This window comes from Mustelus asterias, chromosome 8, assembly GCF_964213995.1.
Source record: "Mustelus asterias chromosome 8, sMusAst1.hap1.1, whole genome shotgun sequence".
NCBI lineage: Eukaryota > Metazoa > Chordata > Chondrichthyes > Carcharhiniformes > Triakidae > Mustelus > Mustelus asterias.
The window spans coordinates 126,048,773-126,064,821 of NC_135808.1; the positions used below are offsets into that span (position 1 = coordinate 126,048,773).

At 41.7% G+C, this 16,049-nt stretch overlaps 1 protein-coding gene across 1 annotated transcript in view; it reads left to right on the plus strand.

Annotated features, from left to right (window-relative positions):
- The window catches only part of selenof (selenoprotein F), a 72,641-nt gene that overhangs the window by 39,231 nt on the left and 17,361 nt on the right, over positions 1–16,049 (plus strand). Inside the window, exon 3 of the mRNA XM_078218930.1 lies at positions 10,920–10,983. Coding sequence (XP_078075056.1) covers positions 10,920–10,983 — 64 coding nt within the window. The remainder of the gene's footprint in view (positions 1–10,919; positions 10,984–16,049) is intronic.

A 16,049-nucleotide genomic window follows, 5' to 3' on the forward strand; every position in this document is an offset into this window, starting at 1 on the left:
TCAGTGAAACAAAGAGGGATGAGCTGGAAGTAAGCCTAACTATCCATGAAATTACACAAGAAATTGCCCAGGTATTTGCAGTTGCTGAAAATATCTACTGTATTTTGTGTATCCCTGCCAAATGTTGTCATTGCACATTTTGGAACAATTGCTGTCTATGTGCTTTCCTTAAGTGTTGAGGCAATTATGCTCTAATGGCTAAATTAGTGGTTTTGTTTTTTTTAATATGAGATATTTCAGCTAAATTAACAGTTATTTCAGGCCGAGCTCCAGTCATGCTTTGTTCGGTTGTGAGATGTTGACTGAGATTCAGCACTGTTCCATCTCCTTTCCTTGCTCTTCACGAAAAAATAGTAATATGGATCAAGATCAAGATCCTTCTATTTAGCAAGCAAAGGAGGCTCAAAACAAAACTCTCAGTCCTATTATTATTTCTTTCTCTTCCTTTGGAAAATACCTGGCTTCCACACTTCAGCTGCCCTCATTAGCATGCTGAAAGCCAAAATGTCCCCAATAGGAGAATCCCACATGCCTGATCAGTTACATCATGGTTTAACACTATTCATGAGATTGACCTCTAATCAAGACATCAGTTTGATTTGATTTATTGTCACATGTATTTACATACAGTGAAAAGTATTGTTTCTTGCGCGCTATACAGCCAAAACATACCGATCATAGAGAAGGAAATGAGAGAGTGCAAAATGTAATTTTGTAATGTAATATTCACCAAAGAGAAGGACTTGGTGGATGATGAGTCTGGGAAAGGATGTGTAGATAGTTTGAGTCATGTTGAGATCAAAAAGGAGGTGGTATTGGGGTTCTTGAGAAACACCAAGGTAGACAAGTCTCCAGGGCCTGATGGGATATACCCCAGAATACTTAGAGAGGCAAGAGAGCAAATTGTTGGGGCCTTGAGAGAAATCTTTGTATCTTCACTGGCTACAGGGGAGGTCCCAGAGGATTGGAGAATAGCCAATTTTGTTCGTTTGTTTAAGAAGGGTAGCAAGAATAATCCAGGTAATTACAGGCCGGTGAGCCTTACATCAGTGGTAGGGAAATTATTGGAGAGAATTCTTCGAGACAGGATTTATTCCCACATGGAAATAAGTGGACTTATTAGTGAGAGGCAACATGGTTTTGTGAAGGGGAGGTCGTGTCTCACGAACTTGATCAAGTTTTTCGAGGAAGTGACGAAGATGATTGATGAGGGTAGGGCAGTGGATGTTGTCTACATGGACTTCAGTAAGGCCTTTGACAAGGTCCCTCATGGCAGACTGGTGCAGAAGGTGAAGTCGCATGGGATCAGAGGTGAGCTGGCAAGGTGGATATAAAACTGGCTCGGTCAGAGAAGACAGAGGGTGGCAGTGGAAGGGTGCATTTCTGAATGGAGGGCTGTGACAAGTGGTGTTCCTCTTGGATCAGTGCGAGGACCTTTGCTGTTTGTAATATATATAAATGATTTGGAGGAAAATGTAACTGGTTTGATTAGTAAGTTTGCGGACGACACAAAGGTTGGTGGATTTGCGGATAGCGATGAGGATCATCAGAGGATACAGCAGGATATAGATCAGTTGGAGACTTGGGCGGAGAGATGGCAGTTGGAGTTTAATCCAGACAAATGTGAGGTAATGCATTTTGGAAGGTCTAATACAGATAGGAAATATACAGTAAATGGCAGAACCCTTAGGAGTATTGATAGGCAAAGGGATCTGGGTGTACAGGTACAAAGGTCACTGAAAGTGGCAATGCAGGTGGAGAAGGTAGTCAAGAAGGCATACGGCATGCTTGCCTTCATCGGCCGGGGTATTGAGTTTAAAATTTGGCAAGTCCTGTTGCAGCTTTATAGAACCTTTAGTTAGGCTGCACTTGGAATATAGTGTTCAATTCTGGTCGCCACACTACCAGAAGGATGTGGAGGCTTTGGAGAGGGTACAGAAAAGATTTACCAGGATGTTGCCTGGTATGGAGGGCAATAGCTGAGGAGAGGTTGGAGAAACTTGGTTTGTTCTCACTGGAGCGACAGAGGTTGAGGGGAGACCTGATAGAAGTCTGCAAGATTATGAGAGGCATGGACAGAGTGGATAGTCGCAAGCTTTTTCCCAGGGTGGAAGAGTCAATTACTAGGGGGCATAGGTTTAAGGTGAGAGGGGCAAGTTTTAAAAGAGATGTACGAGGCAGATTTTTTACACAGAGAGTGGTGGGTGCCTGGAACTCGTTGCCGGGGGAGGTAGTGGAAGCTGATACGGTAGTGACTTTTAAGGGGCGTCTTGACAAGTACATGAATGAGATGGGAATAGAGGGATATGGTCCCTGGAAGCATAAGGAGTTTTAGTTCAGTCGGGCAGCATGGTCGGTGCAGGCTTGGAGGGCCGAAGGGCCTGTTCCTGTACTGTATTTTTCTTTGTTCTTCTTTTACTAGTGCTGCTGAATACCACAGCAGTGTATTTCCTGCTTTCCCTTTTTAGCTCAATAACAACCTCCCACTCTGTCGTCCAAGAACAGAGAGCATTGTAATGAGACAGCACCAACAAAATGGCTAATGTTCAAAGTGTTGTCTGAAAATGTGAGCTGTCTACTCATGGGATTGCTGGAGTGCACAATGAATTGGTGCATTTGTAATGGTGGCTTATGCATTTCAGTATTTGTATCATCTGTTCGACCAATACCATTTTTTTTCTTAGCATTTCAAATCGATGTAAAAGCATTTTTCATAGGCAGTGGGCGACATAGTGTAATCTAACTATGCTTACCTAATGCCTGTTGTAAAGTTTACTTATTCCAAGAATTGAGTCTGCATGTCTCACTCCATTTTTGGAGACTTAACTGACTCTAATATATACTGAACTGGAAAGGGAAATTTCAGATTTATTTTCAATAATTGATGACTACGCCAGGAAAATAAAGGTTGTTTAGAAATAGTATATAGTTTTTAAGTGTATTTAATTTATGTTTCTGTGCCTGGAAGGGTAATAACCAATAGCTAGATTCATGCTGGACAAAGGTGCTGAGATGTGTGGGGATTGATTTCCGTTCCCACTGTGATTTTATTGTGCTTAGAGAGGGTTATGGCTTGAAGAATGTAGAACTAGCAGCGGTTGCCTAGCAACTGGAGGCTCTTGTAAGGATAAAAGCTTTAAAGTTTACGTTTTAGTTGAATTTTTTGGCAGTTGGAGACAGGACATCAGAGAGTGAACATCTCTCAATCCTGCAAGAAAAGAAAACTGAGCAGGACGGGAGCTCGGAAGAGGCAGGCTTCCTCAGGTACCAGCTGCTGTCCAGATAACCAGGGAATTGGCACAGAGAGAGTTTCTTAAGACAACTAACGTTAGAGAGCAGAGACCAAAGTATTATTTCGAAGATTTTAAGGAAGAGTAAACCAAGTGTTCTGAATTGCAGTAACTAGGTTTAAAGTGGAACAGTAAACCTCTATTTGATGACATTTTAATACAGTCTGGGAATTAAGAGTTAAAGCAATTGTCAACAGTTTGTACAGCAGTCAAGACCAACAAATCCTAAAGGGATTGCTGGATTAAAAGTGGAGCAGAAGCTTTGTTTAAAAATTATCATTTGGAAAACCTAGTCTGGATTTTGGAATGCAAACCGCTAAGGGGGTGTGTTATTATTATGAGGGAAGGTTTTTAAAGTGTGTTTTTGAAAGTGGAGTTTGGAAATTCTCATATGGCAATCATTTGGGGGGATTCCGAGGAGACATCCACAGACACTAACTTGGGTTCAGAGTGGAGTCATCTTATGAGCTTAAAAGATACTGTGTGCATTAATGAAACCATTGTAGCTTAAGATGTATTTTGTAATGCGTGTTAATCCTAAACCCTGTGTAATTGTCAAAATAAAGGGGGCGTTAAGGAGTATTGCATTCTAATCCAATTTTATCATGTTTAATAAATGTTATTTTCTGATTGTTAAAACTAGTATCTTCATTGCAGTGTTTATGTAAGCCTACTTGTGACACTAATAAATAGACTCATTAGCAATCATGTGACTCTGTTCCTCCACATTTATTTAAAAAAGTAAAAGTTATAGTCCTTTGAACCAGGGTTCCATTAAGGAACCTTCCCGTCCAGTTAGAACATCAACTGGGATCGTAACAGCTGTTATTCATCCTATTAGATTTAGTAAACTGGATTTCTAAAAACTAGATCTTTTGTGTTCATGGGTACTGTTAGATGGAGCATTTAAGTTTGTGTCTAAGAGCGAGAAAGCCTGGTAAACCTAAAAAATCGCATGCCAACAGAATGGCAGCAGTAATTTGGGGAGTGTGCGAAGTGGTAGTGGTTTTTCTCAAACTGAAATTTAACATGCTTTTCTTTCTGGCTTTAAAGAAAGTTGGTATGCAGATGCAGTACGTAATAAACAAGGCAAATGAAATGTTGGTATTTATTGCAAAAGGACTGGAGTATAAAAGTAGAGAAATGTTGTTGCAATTGTATAAGGTGTTGGTGAGACCACATCTTGAGTGTTGTGTCCGGTTTTGGCCTCCTTATTTGAAGAAGGATGTTGTGGCATTGGAGGCAGCTCGGAGGAGGTTCACCAGATTGATTCTGGGGATGAAAGGGTTGATGTATGAGGAGAGATTAAACAGTTTGGGTTTATACTCACTGGATTTAGAAGGATGAGAGTGAATCTGATCAAGGTATATAAAATTTTAAAAGGGATGGATAAAGTAATTATAGACCAAACGTTTCCTTTTATGGGACAATTTAGAATAAGAGATCACAGGTATAGGTCAAGAGGCGGTAAATTTAAAACTGAGATGAGGAGGAACTATTTCTTGCAGAGGGTGGTGAATTTGTGGAACTCGCTGTCCCACAGCACGTTGGAGTCTGAATCATTGGTTTCAAGAGGGAGATAGACATATTTTTAATTAGAAAAGGGATATGGGGAACAGGTGAGGGAGTGGATTTGAGACCAGGGAAGAGATCAGCAATGATCTGATTGAATGGTGGAGCAGGCTCGAAGGGCTGAATTTGTCTCCTACTTCTCCTAATTCCTTTATCCGTGACAGTCAATAATCAATGAAGGAACCTGGCTAGATGTTAATTATGGTTGGCTACTGACTGTCTGGTTGTAACAAAGGTTGTTTGTAAAAGTTACATATATCAGAGGAATATCATTGAGCTGGGTGTATCTGATAAACAAAATAGATTGTAGATGGTGGGTATTTGGTGCAGGGTGTTGGGATGGGGGAGGTGGTGGAAGTAGTGGGTGAGGAGCTTCTAAAAACTCTAATCCAAGGGACAATGGTAAATATATAAATGGCTTGAGTGGAGTACAAAGGCCAAATGGACTGATCTTGCTGAATGGCTTGGTTATGCAGTATATTTTAGGTGTTGGGGCGGAAATTAAAAAGCAGAAACTCAAGGGTGATGCTTTCTGAATTACTCCCATGCCACATGAATACTGAAATAATAGGATAAAAAGGGTAAAGATGTAGCTAAGGAATGGTGCAGAAGGAAGGACTTCAGGCTCCTTAGGAGATTGGGATCTGTTTTGGGACAGATGGGACCTGTTCAAGGTGCGTGGGATACACCTCAGCAGAGCTGAGACCAGTGTCTTTCTGAGAAGATTAACAAGTGCTGTGGGGAAGGATTTAAGCTAATTTGCTGTGGGGAAGGATTTAAACTAATTTGCTGTGAGGAAGGATTTAAACCAATTTGGCAGGGGGCTGCATTCAGCATGAGACATGAGAAAGCAAAAACCAAATAGTAATTCTCCGTGCTGCGTTCAAGTTTGAGACCTGGAACAAAGAAAAGAACAGCCCTCCTTCAGCCCTTCAAGCCCATGCCAATCATGATGCACTAACTAACTTAAAAAAACATTGTGCCCTCACTCGGTCTGTATCCCTCTATTTCATCCCTATTCATGTACCCATCCAGATGCCTCTTAAATGGTGTTAATGTGCCTGCTTCCACCACCTCCTTTGGCAACAAGTTCCAGACACCCACCACTCTCTGCGTGGAAAAACATCCCCTGCACATCTCCCTTAAGCTTTTCCCCCCTCATCTTGAACCTGTGCCCCCTTGTAATTGTCACTTCCATTCTTGGGAAAAAGCCTCAACTATCCACCCTGTCCATGCCTCTCATCATTTTGTAGAACTCCATCAGGCCTCCCCTCCGCCTCTGTCTAGTGAAAACAATCCTAGTTTATTCAACCACTGCTCATAGCCAACACCCTTGAGACCAGGCAACATCCTGGTGAACCTTCTTTGCACTCTCCAAAGCTGTAGTGCGGCGACTAGCACTGCACGCAATGCTCCAAATGTGGCCTAACTAAGGTTTTATATAGCTGCAACATGATTTCCCAAATCTTGTACTCAATGCCCCGGCTGATGAAGGCAAATGCCGTATACCTGTTTTTATTTGTTATCTCTTCCATTTATTGAGCATTGCATTGTAATTGAATTTATGTTTGTTATATACTGCAACAGTCTTGTATGGATATAAATGTTTATTGGCTCTATTTTTAAAAAGAAATACAGCCCTGTCTTCAGAAGTTCATTGTAAATTCATGTTTATCTGAGATATATTTCATTTATTTGGGGTTAAAGTTCAGCAGCTGGCTGCCTTGTTCCATTGTGATTGTTCCCCAGAGCGCATTTAAAACAGAAATTCACAACTGACGCATTGTTCCTGAATACGCTAAAGAGCCAGTAAGCTGCACAAATGCCCCTCTTATACACAGTAAGAAATGCAGATGGTTAAATTCGTCATTTGTGTTTCAAATATCAGAAGCACATAGAATTACTGTGTGTCATTACAGCATGAAATCAAACTATTTTAACTCGGTTGAATTTTTAATCGGGAGGAAGAAGAGTAACAATTCATACTTTTGTGTTGGAAAGGCATGTTACATTTACTCCAAGCTAGTTGTGAATCTTTAATGTTGATTATAGAATTTGGCAAGTGACAAATTGCACCCCGGATTTTTAATGTATTTTTCAAATGCTGCTATACATTTCTGTGACTAAAAGGCCATCAGGCACTGAGTAATGGTCATTTTACAGCCATAGAAGTATATTGCTGTATTTAACAAATCTGTTACCTATTTTCGTGTTCCACTTAAAGCAGCAGAGTACTTCATAGTCATTGCAACATTGCTTTTATGTTAAGTAACTGACTGGCATTCTCCCATCTATTGGAGTTTATTTCGTGTATTCCCCCATGAGAAGAATTATTATCCCCCCAGATGAGCTTTCTACCTCACTTCTGTGTCATCATCAAGACTATCTATTTCCACTTTCAATGTTGCCCTACTTTCCCCTGCTTCAGCTTATCTGCTGTTGAAACCCTCTAGGCAATGACCTAGAGGTATGATCGCTGGACTATTAATCCAGAAACTCAGCTAATGTTCTGGGGACCTGGGTTCAAATCCCACTACAGCAGATGGTGGAATTTGAATTCAATAAAATAAAATCTGGAATTAAAAATCTAATGATCCATGAAACCATTGTTGATTGTCAGAAAAATCCATCTGGTTCACCAATGCCTTTCAGGGAAGGAAATCTGCTGTCCTTACCTGGTCTGGCCTACATGTGACTCCAGAGCCACAGTAATATGGTTGACTCTCAACTGCCCTCGGGCAACTAGGGATTGGCAATAAATGCTGGCCAGCCAACGACGCCCATGTCCCACAACTGAATTTTTAAAAAAAGAGTCTGTCCTTTTGTTACCTCCAGAGTTGATTATTCCAACTTGCTCTTAACCAACCTCCCACCTTCTACCATCTGTTAACTTCAAAACTCTGCCCACTTCCTAATTTGTATCGTTGAAACGTTAGCTCGGGCAATGTCTCAATTTTTAAAATTTTCATCCTTATTTTCAAAACCCTCCATGGTCTCACCCCTCACGATCTCTGCAATCTTTTTCAGCCTGCCAATTCCCTCACCCACCACCAAGATTTCTGTGTTTGCCAATTCTGGCCTCTTGACCATTCCCAGTTTTAGTCACTCCACCATTGGTGGCTTCAGCTGCTGGGCCCATAACTCTGGAATTCCCTCACGAAACATCTCCGCCTCCTCCTTTCTTCTTTAAGATGCTCTTTAAAACTTGGCTCTGGCCTGCTATCTCTTTATATGCTAAAATAAATTTGAAATACTGTGTGGATGCTGGAAATCTGAAATAAGAATACAAGATTCAGCACCGTCTTAAAGCAAAAACATGAGAAGGTGCAGACTGGCACTGGCAGGTGCGGGTGGAATTCAAACATGAAAGGCAGAGTTCATGGTCTGATGTCGAACTCAATGTTGAGTCCAGAAGACTGTATTTATCTGAAGATAAGGTGCTGTTCCTCCAGCTTGTATTGGGCTGCACTGGAACATTGCAACAGGCCTCGGACAGAAAAGTGAATGGGAGAGCGAGGTGGTGAATTGAAGTGGCAAATGACCTAAAGGTCAGAGTCATGCTTACAGACAGAGCGATGGTATTATGCAGAGTGATCACTCAGTCTGCATTTCCTCTCCCCATTGTGGAGGAGACCGCATTGTAAGCAGCAAATACAGTCAAATAATTTGAAAGAATTGCGAGTAAATTGTTGCTTCACCTGGAAGGGGAGGGGGTGAGGAGATAAAGGATAGATGTTAAACCTCCTGCTATTGCATGGGGAAAAGGATGAGGTGTTGGAAGTTATGGAGGAATGGACCAAGATATCACGTGAACAGTCCCATCGGAATGCTGGCAGGGGAGGGGAAGATGTGTTTGGTGGTAGCATCAAGCTGGAGCTAAATGGTGGAGGATGATCCTTTGAATATGGAGGCTGGTGGGGTGCAAAGTGAGGACAAGGGGAAACTTATGATTCTGGGAGGTAGGGGAAGGGGTGAAGTCAGAGGTGCAGTAAATGAGTCAGACATGGTTGAGTGTCCTGTCAGTGCCAGTCTGTATTCTATTTGCATGTTTTCTCTTTCAGACAATGCTGACCCTTTTACCTGAGCTTCTGTTTTGCTCCATTTGCCCACCCATCCTTTTCAGCAGCATAAACCCATCACATCTCTACATCTCTCTCCCACTTGCGAATAAGAGTCATATTGGACTTGAAACATTAACTCTGTTTTTCTCTCTCTGCGGATGCTGCCAGTCCTGATGATTTTTTTTCTAGCATTTTATCTCGCCTTTGGCTGTGTTGAATTTTCTCCCGTAATTCTTGTGTCGAGTGCCTCGGGGCATTTTATTCCGTTAGTGTTGCTAAAGAAGTACAAGTTCGTGTTTTTCATTATTAGCACATTGATGATTTTCTGGCCTTTGCAGAATGTTGGCGTGAGAGACTGGCACTGAGATGGAGAACAGTAGCTACTTGTTTGTAGCCAATGCATGAATTGTTCGACAACCACAAATAACTTGAGAATAAAAGTTTTATTGTTGAAATTGAATTGACTACAATTTAGTATTTTGCAGTGCAAGTTCTAATCTTTGCTGCTTTCTTCCAGTTTTGTTTGTGCATCAAGTCTGATAGAAAATCCTACAAAGGTCAATTTCTTTTGTCTGGTATAATTGGATTTTTGTCTGCTTAGTGGCTTAGTTGACATCCATAGCTAAGCACAATCATTGAGCAGAAGAGATGACACTGGGATATGAAGGAACCAACTTGAACAAAAAAACAAATTGACAGAATGCATGCCGCTGCACATAACCTGCATTATCTAATTGCTTTCGGTTGCAGCTAGGGAATTACTATTCAATGCCCATTGGTCATGTAGTAAAATATATTGCAGTATAATTAGATGCTGGACAATAAATCCTTTATCTCGTGCCTCTGGGTGCTATGTTCCTCGGAATTGGAATGCATCAATATGATACAGTATTCCTTTTGAGACATATGACATGCTTTTCATATTCATGTTTCCTTGTCATAGATTGTACACTTCAAAGGTGTATGTGTCACGTTCATCTGCACACTTGACATTGCATTCCAGAAATTCTGCAGATCTGTCTGGGTTACTGAACTGGAGAGTTTGTTTTAACTTCTGTGGACCATTTAGGTGTACAAACATGAAATTCGATGGTCACAAAAATTTGCATTTGTTTTCAAGCTCTTGGGGCTGATTTGAGCTTTACCCAATATGGTAATAGCTTAGATAGCCCTTTATAAACCTCTAAGCCATGAAACTCAAACGTGACAAACCAGCAAATAAATTTAAATGAGAGTTGCCTGGGCTCCATGTATAAGATGGTCAGGACTCTGGGGTGGTCAAAGCCCACAGGCCAGAGTGTGAACATCCCTGATTCCTGATCTAAGTAATTAACAGAAAAAACATGTTTTGCTTAAAAATGTAGCTTCCCCACACCCTCACCCCCACCTCACTTGCTTCCTGTCAAATTGTGAAATTTTGTTTTTCCATATCTTTACATGAGAGCTGACAGGAGCTAGCCATAAGCTAAATAAAAGGCTTTGTGCTGGGTTGTCAGATTCAGATTATGCCTTTGATCAGTTGTTGAAGTTGCTTGCCTTGAATTGAAATAATAAGAGCGAATGTGTGTCTCTCTAAAAGCCGACCATCGTTGCAAGTATTTCATTGAAGCTTTCGGAGCATGATGGCCATTTGCTGCTCTCTCGCTTCTGCATTTGGGCTGCTTAGTTGGTGACCCAAGGGCACACTGAGTATACAAAACATCAGAGAAAAAGTGCTGGAAGAGTTCTCTGTGTTTGCATTACTAAGCCTGGCTCCATTAACGCAATCGTAAAATCTACAACACCATTTGATAAGAGAGCCAGGCTTTGTGACATAAAATATTGCTCAGTTTACTGGTTGTAGTACAACAGAAATTGCATTCCTAAAGGATGAACTTGGATGTGGATAATACAAAATATAGTGATTAAAATATCTATGCAATTTTATGTTTATCTTGATGATTAACAAAGTCATCTTCATATCAATTTGATGCCTATTGCTTTGTCTTTCCATCAGCTTTATGCTGGAGCTGTCCTCGAAGTATGTGGATGAAAATTGGGAAGGTTCCCCCAAGTCCAGGGTAAGTGAATAAAACCACACCTACTGTTTATACTTTTGAGCAACAATTACTATAATTTCAGAATGTATACTCAACAACACATGACTGGATCTTGCGAACTAAAGATAAAAAGTATGTATAAATTTCAACTTGCAGCAAAAATCATTCATTTCAAGCTATTTAAGAATGTTTGATATCCATTTTATTCCCCCTTGGTGCAGCAGTTGATTTGGAAGATTGGATTGATCTATTTTAAAATTTAAAATTTTCATCCAAGTTTTTAAATCCTTCCATGGCCTCACCTCTCCTTATCTTTATATTCTCCTTCAGCCCCACATCCTTCCAAAATATCGGAGTTTCTCTAATTCTGAAATAAAAACAGAAAATGCTGGAAAGACGGAGCAGGTCTGGCAGCAGCTGTGGAGAGAGTTAACATTTCGAGTCCATATGATTCTTCAGAGTTGCAGTAGCCCCATCCAATTAAGGATGGTGGGTCGACTCTCTCTCTCTGCCTCTCTCTCTCTCTGCCTCTCTCTCTCTCTGCCCCTCTCTCTCTCTGCCTCTCTTGGGCACAAATATCTAGGCTGATATGTTCTCCGTGTCCAAGGCAATATTCATCCCTCCACAAATAAAGTAAAGTTAATTTATTAGTCACAAGTAAGGCTTACATTAACACTGCAATGAAGTTCCCGTGAAATTCCCCTAGTCGCCAAAGTCCGGTGCCCGTTCGGCACCAATGCACTAAACCAGCACGTCTTTCAGAATGTGGGAGGAAACCGGAGCACTTGGGGGAAATCCACGCAGACACGGGGAGAATGTGCAAACTCCACACAGACAGTTACCCAAGCCGTGAATCGAACCCGGGTCCCTGGCGCTGTGAAGCAGCAGTGCTCTGTTGTCAAATACTGTCGAGCCTGATTATTCCTCTTGCTGCTATTTCTGGCATCTTGTTTTGTGTAAATTGGCTAGCACACAGGTATACAAACCTCACAGTGACTATAATTCACTGTTTGCAATGCAGTTTGGGATGTGCCAAGGATATGAAAGACTCTATATATAAAATGAAGTTCCTTTCTTCCCCATTAAGAATTATAATGGCTAAACATAGGTTTTTTTAAAAAAGAATGAACGCTATAAGAGTCGCTCGGCTAAAATCCTGGAACTTCCTTCCAGTCAGCACTGGGTGTGCCAACCAGGTGGACTGCAGTAGTTCAAGAAGGCAACTCTCCACCACCATCTTGAGTTTTAGCTAGAGGGGAGACTGGATAGGCTGTCTTTGTTTTCCCTGGAACAGAGGATCTGATATCCAAAATTGAGAGGCAAAGAACAATACAGCACAGGAACAGGCCCTTCAGCCCTCCAAGCCCGCGCCGCTCCCTGGTCCAAACTAGACCATTCTTTTGTAACCCTCCATTCCCACTCCGTTCATATGGCTATCTAGATAAGTCTTAAACGTTCCCAGTGTGTTCGCCTCCACCACCTTGCCCGGCAGCGCATTCCAGGCCCCCACCCCCTCTGTGTAAAATACGTCCTTCTGATATCCGTGTTAAACCTCCCCCCCCCCCCTCACCTTGAATCTGTGACCCCTCGTGAACGTCACCACTGACCTGGGAAAAAGCTTCCCACTGTTCACCCTATCTATGCCTTTCATAATTTTATACACCTCTATTAGGTCACCCCTCATCCTCCGTCTTTCCAGTGAGAACAACCCCAGTTTACCCAATCTCTCCTCATAACTAAGCCCTTCCATACCAGGCAACATCCTGGTAAACCTCCTCTGCACTCTCTCTAAAGCCTCCACGTCCTTCTGGTAGTGTGGCGACCAGAACTGGGCGCAGTATTCCAAATGCGGCCGAACCAACGTTCTATACAACTGCAACATCAGACCCCAACTTTTATACTCTATGCCCCGTCCTATAAAGGCAAGCATGCCATATACCTTATTCACTACCTTCTCCACCTGTGACGTCACCTTCAAGGATCTGTGGACTTGCACACCCAGGTCCCTCTGTGTATCTACACCCTTTATGGTTCTGCCATTTATCGTATAGCTCCCCCCTACGTTAGTTCTACCAAAATGCATCACTTCGCATTTATCTGGATTGAACTCCATCTGCCATTTCTTTGCCCAAATTTCCAGCCTATCTAGATCCTTCTATAGCCTCTGACAATGTTCCTCACTATCTGCAAGTCCAGCCATTTTCGTGTCATCCACAAACTTACTGATCCCCCCCAGTTATACCTTCTTTCAGATCATTTATATAAATCGCAAACAGCAGAGGTCCCAATACAGAGCCCTGCGGAACACCACTAGTCACAGGCCTCCAGCCGGAAAAAGACCCTTCCACTACCACCCTCTGTCTTCTGTGACCAAGCCAGTACTCCACCCATCTAGCCACCTCCCCTTTATCCCATGAGATCCAACCTTTTGCACCAACCTACCACGAGGGACTTTGTCAAACACTTTACTAAAGTCCAGATAGATGACATCCACGGCCCTTCCCTCGTCAACCATTCTAGTCACTTCAAAAAACTCCACCAGGATAGTGAGGCATGACCTCCCTCTCACAAAACCATGTTGACTATCGTTAGTGAGTTTATTCCTTTCTAAATGCGCATACATCCTATCTCTAAGAATCCTCTCCAACAACTTCCCTACCACGGAAGTTGAAGGTGTGAATTAGTTGATCATAAAAATCTTTTCCCCATGGCATAGGTGTTTAAGATCAGTGTGAGGAGTAAGTGGTGTAGAGGGGATCTGAGGAAAACATGTTTTCACCTAGTGGGTGGTAGAAATATGGAACGCACTGCCTGAGAGGATGGTGGAGGCAAGTCCTGTCGCAACATTTAAGAAGCATCTGAACAAGCACTTAAATCACCAAGACATAGTAGGCTATGGTCCAAGTGCTGGTAAATGGGATTAGTATAGGCTGGTATTCGATGGTCGGCATAGATATGGTGGGCTGAAGGGCCTGTTTCTGTGCTGTATGACTCTGTGACAATTAGGGATGGGTAACAAATGTTGACCTTGTCACAGAGTTTTTGAAAAATGTTAGAATATAGACAAAATGCAAGTCCTAAAATCAAGCTATTTCCATTCCTGACACTTTCATCAAGATGGCTGAAAATGCAGTTGAAAAGTTGGACTATCAGGTAGGTGTTTAAAGAAGATAGAGATTTTCCCAATAGTCCATTCTTAAATGTCTTCCACCACTATGGCTTTCCTTGTGTCATGTCTGGATCTGTTGTTAACTAATTGGAAGAAGTGGTTTGCCATGATTGAGCAACAACTCCATTATCATGGCATCATGTAACTGTCAGGAAAGTAGAGATGGACTAGATGAACCTTGAGCTTGTTTCATCTGGCAATTCCTATGATCCTGCAATGTGGTTGGAGGAAGTCCCTTTAGATGTGGTACAGATGGGCTTTGCTTTGAAAATTGTACCACCCTGGCCACTGTTAGAGAAGATTAAAGAGCAAGGAATTAGCAGAGTGTAGCAATGTGAATTAAAAACTGGCTGGAAGGGAGATGTACGTGAGAAGTTACAGGTGGCTACTGACAGGTTGGCAGTGACCTACTGGGCTCTGTTCTGAGATTACTTCTATTCATTGTGCATCAATGATTTTGATACAGGATTAGAGGGAATTATATTCAAATCTTCAGATTAGACTAAAATAAGAGCCATTGCAAACAAATTCGAGGATCAAAGGAAGTTGCAAAAGGATATTGATAAAATGGTGGAATGGGCAAATAAAGTAGGAGATAGGATTCAGTGTCAGCAAATGTGAAATGTTAGCACTGCTGCCTCATGGCGCCAGGGACCCGGGTTCAATTCCAGCCTCTGGTCACTGTCTGTGGAGTTTGCACATTCTCCCCATGTCTGTGTGGGTTTCCTCTCTCGGTCCAAAGATGTGCAGGTTAGGTGGATTGGCCATGCTCAACTGCCCCTTAGTGTCAGGGGGATTATCAGGGGGAAAATACATGGAGCTATGGGTGGGATTGTAGTCAGTGCAGACTCAATGGGCCGAATGGCTCCTTCCGCACTGCAGGATTTCTATGATTCTATATTTTGTTTTCTTTCAAAGTACATAATATGTGTGATTATGCTTTGAGAAAAGGCTGGGTGAAGAGAAAAAGCAAATGATTTTGGAATTCCAGGTTGAGCAGAATAGCTAAACAAAGCTAATTTCCAGTGGTCAAGAAACGAGGAAGCATCGATATTGAATAGAATACAAGAGATGTAGGACCTGGCAGAAAAAATCTTTTCTTAACCTTTTCCTGTGTTTGAGGTCTAATGCAAATCTTCGTGGGCTAAACTGATTTCATCTTAGTTGGATCAAATGCCTGACTTGTTTGTACTGAGAAAATGAGGTTACCTGAAGGTCAAACAAAGAAAACCACGGCTTTTGATGTGGTATTTTTAGGCTGTATTGAATGCCATTAGTGGTTTTTTCAGCACACATCTTAATAGTATCTAATGACTCTCACTAGGTTAGTTTCCTGCAACATACGCACAGAATAAGAACATTGGTGTGAAGATATTAGAATAACAGGGATTGTACCTTTTCTAACTGACCTTGAAAGTATTTGTTTTCTTGTTATATAGCATTGATCTTTGTTGCAGTGAAAGGGAACTTGTGTTTTTGAATTGTGATCTTGCAGCAATATCAATTTTTCAGGTAGTCATTTCATTAATACAGATCAGATTTGGGCTGGTTTGATTGTGAGCACAAATAACTAATCCTTGCTTTTTAAGAACATCAACATAATTCAAATTCAGAGTTCCTTCACTGTAAATTGTGTTTCTGGATTGGTTCGGTCCCTTTTAGTGCTAAACTATTGTTGTAACCTTTAGTCTTGAGCCAAGGTATCCCTCATATCATACTACTTCCAGCAATGTAGCTGAGCATTGATTATTATAATCTCAATGCTAATGCTGTCAGCATATTCTGATCCTGCCTTGCCACCAAAAATGAAATAAGGTGCAGAAGTGAAATCTTTCATTTGTTAGGGGTGCCAGCGCTGAAGGTAAGCATGCAGATGCAGCAGGCAGTAAAGAAGGTAAATGGTATGCTGGCCATCACT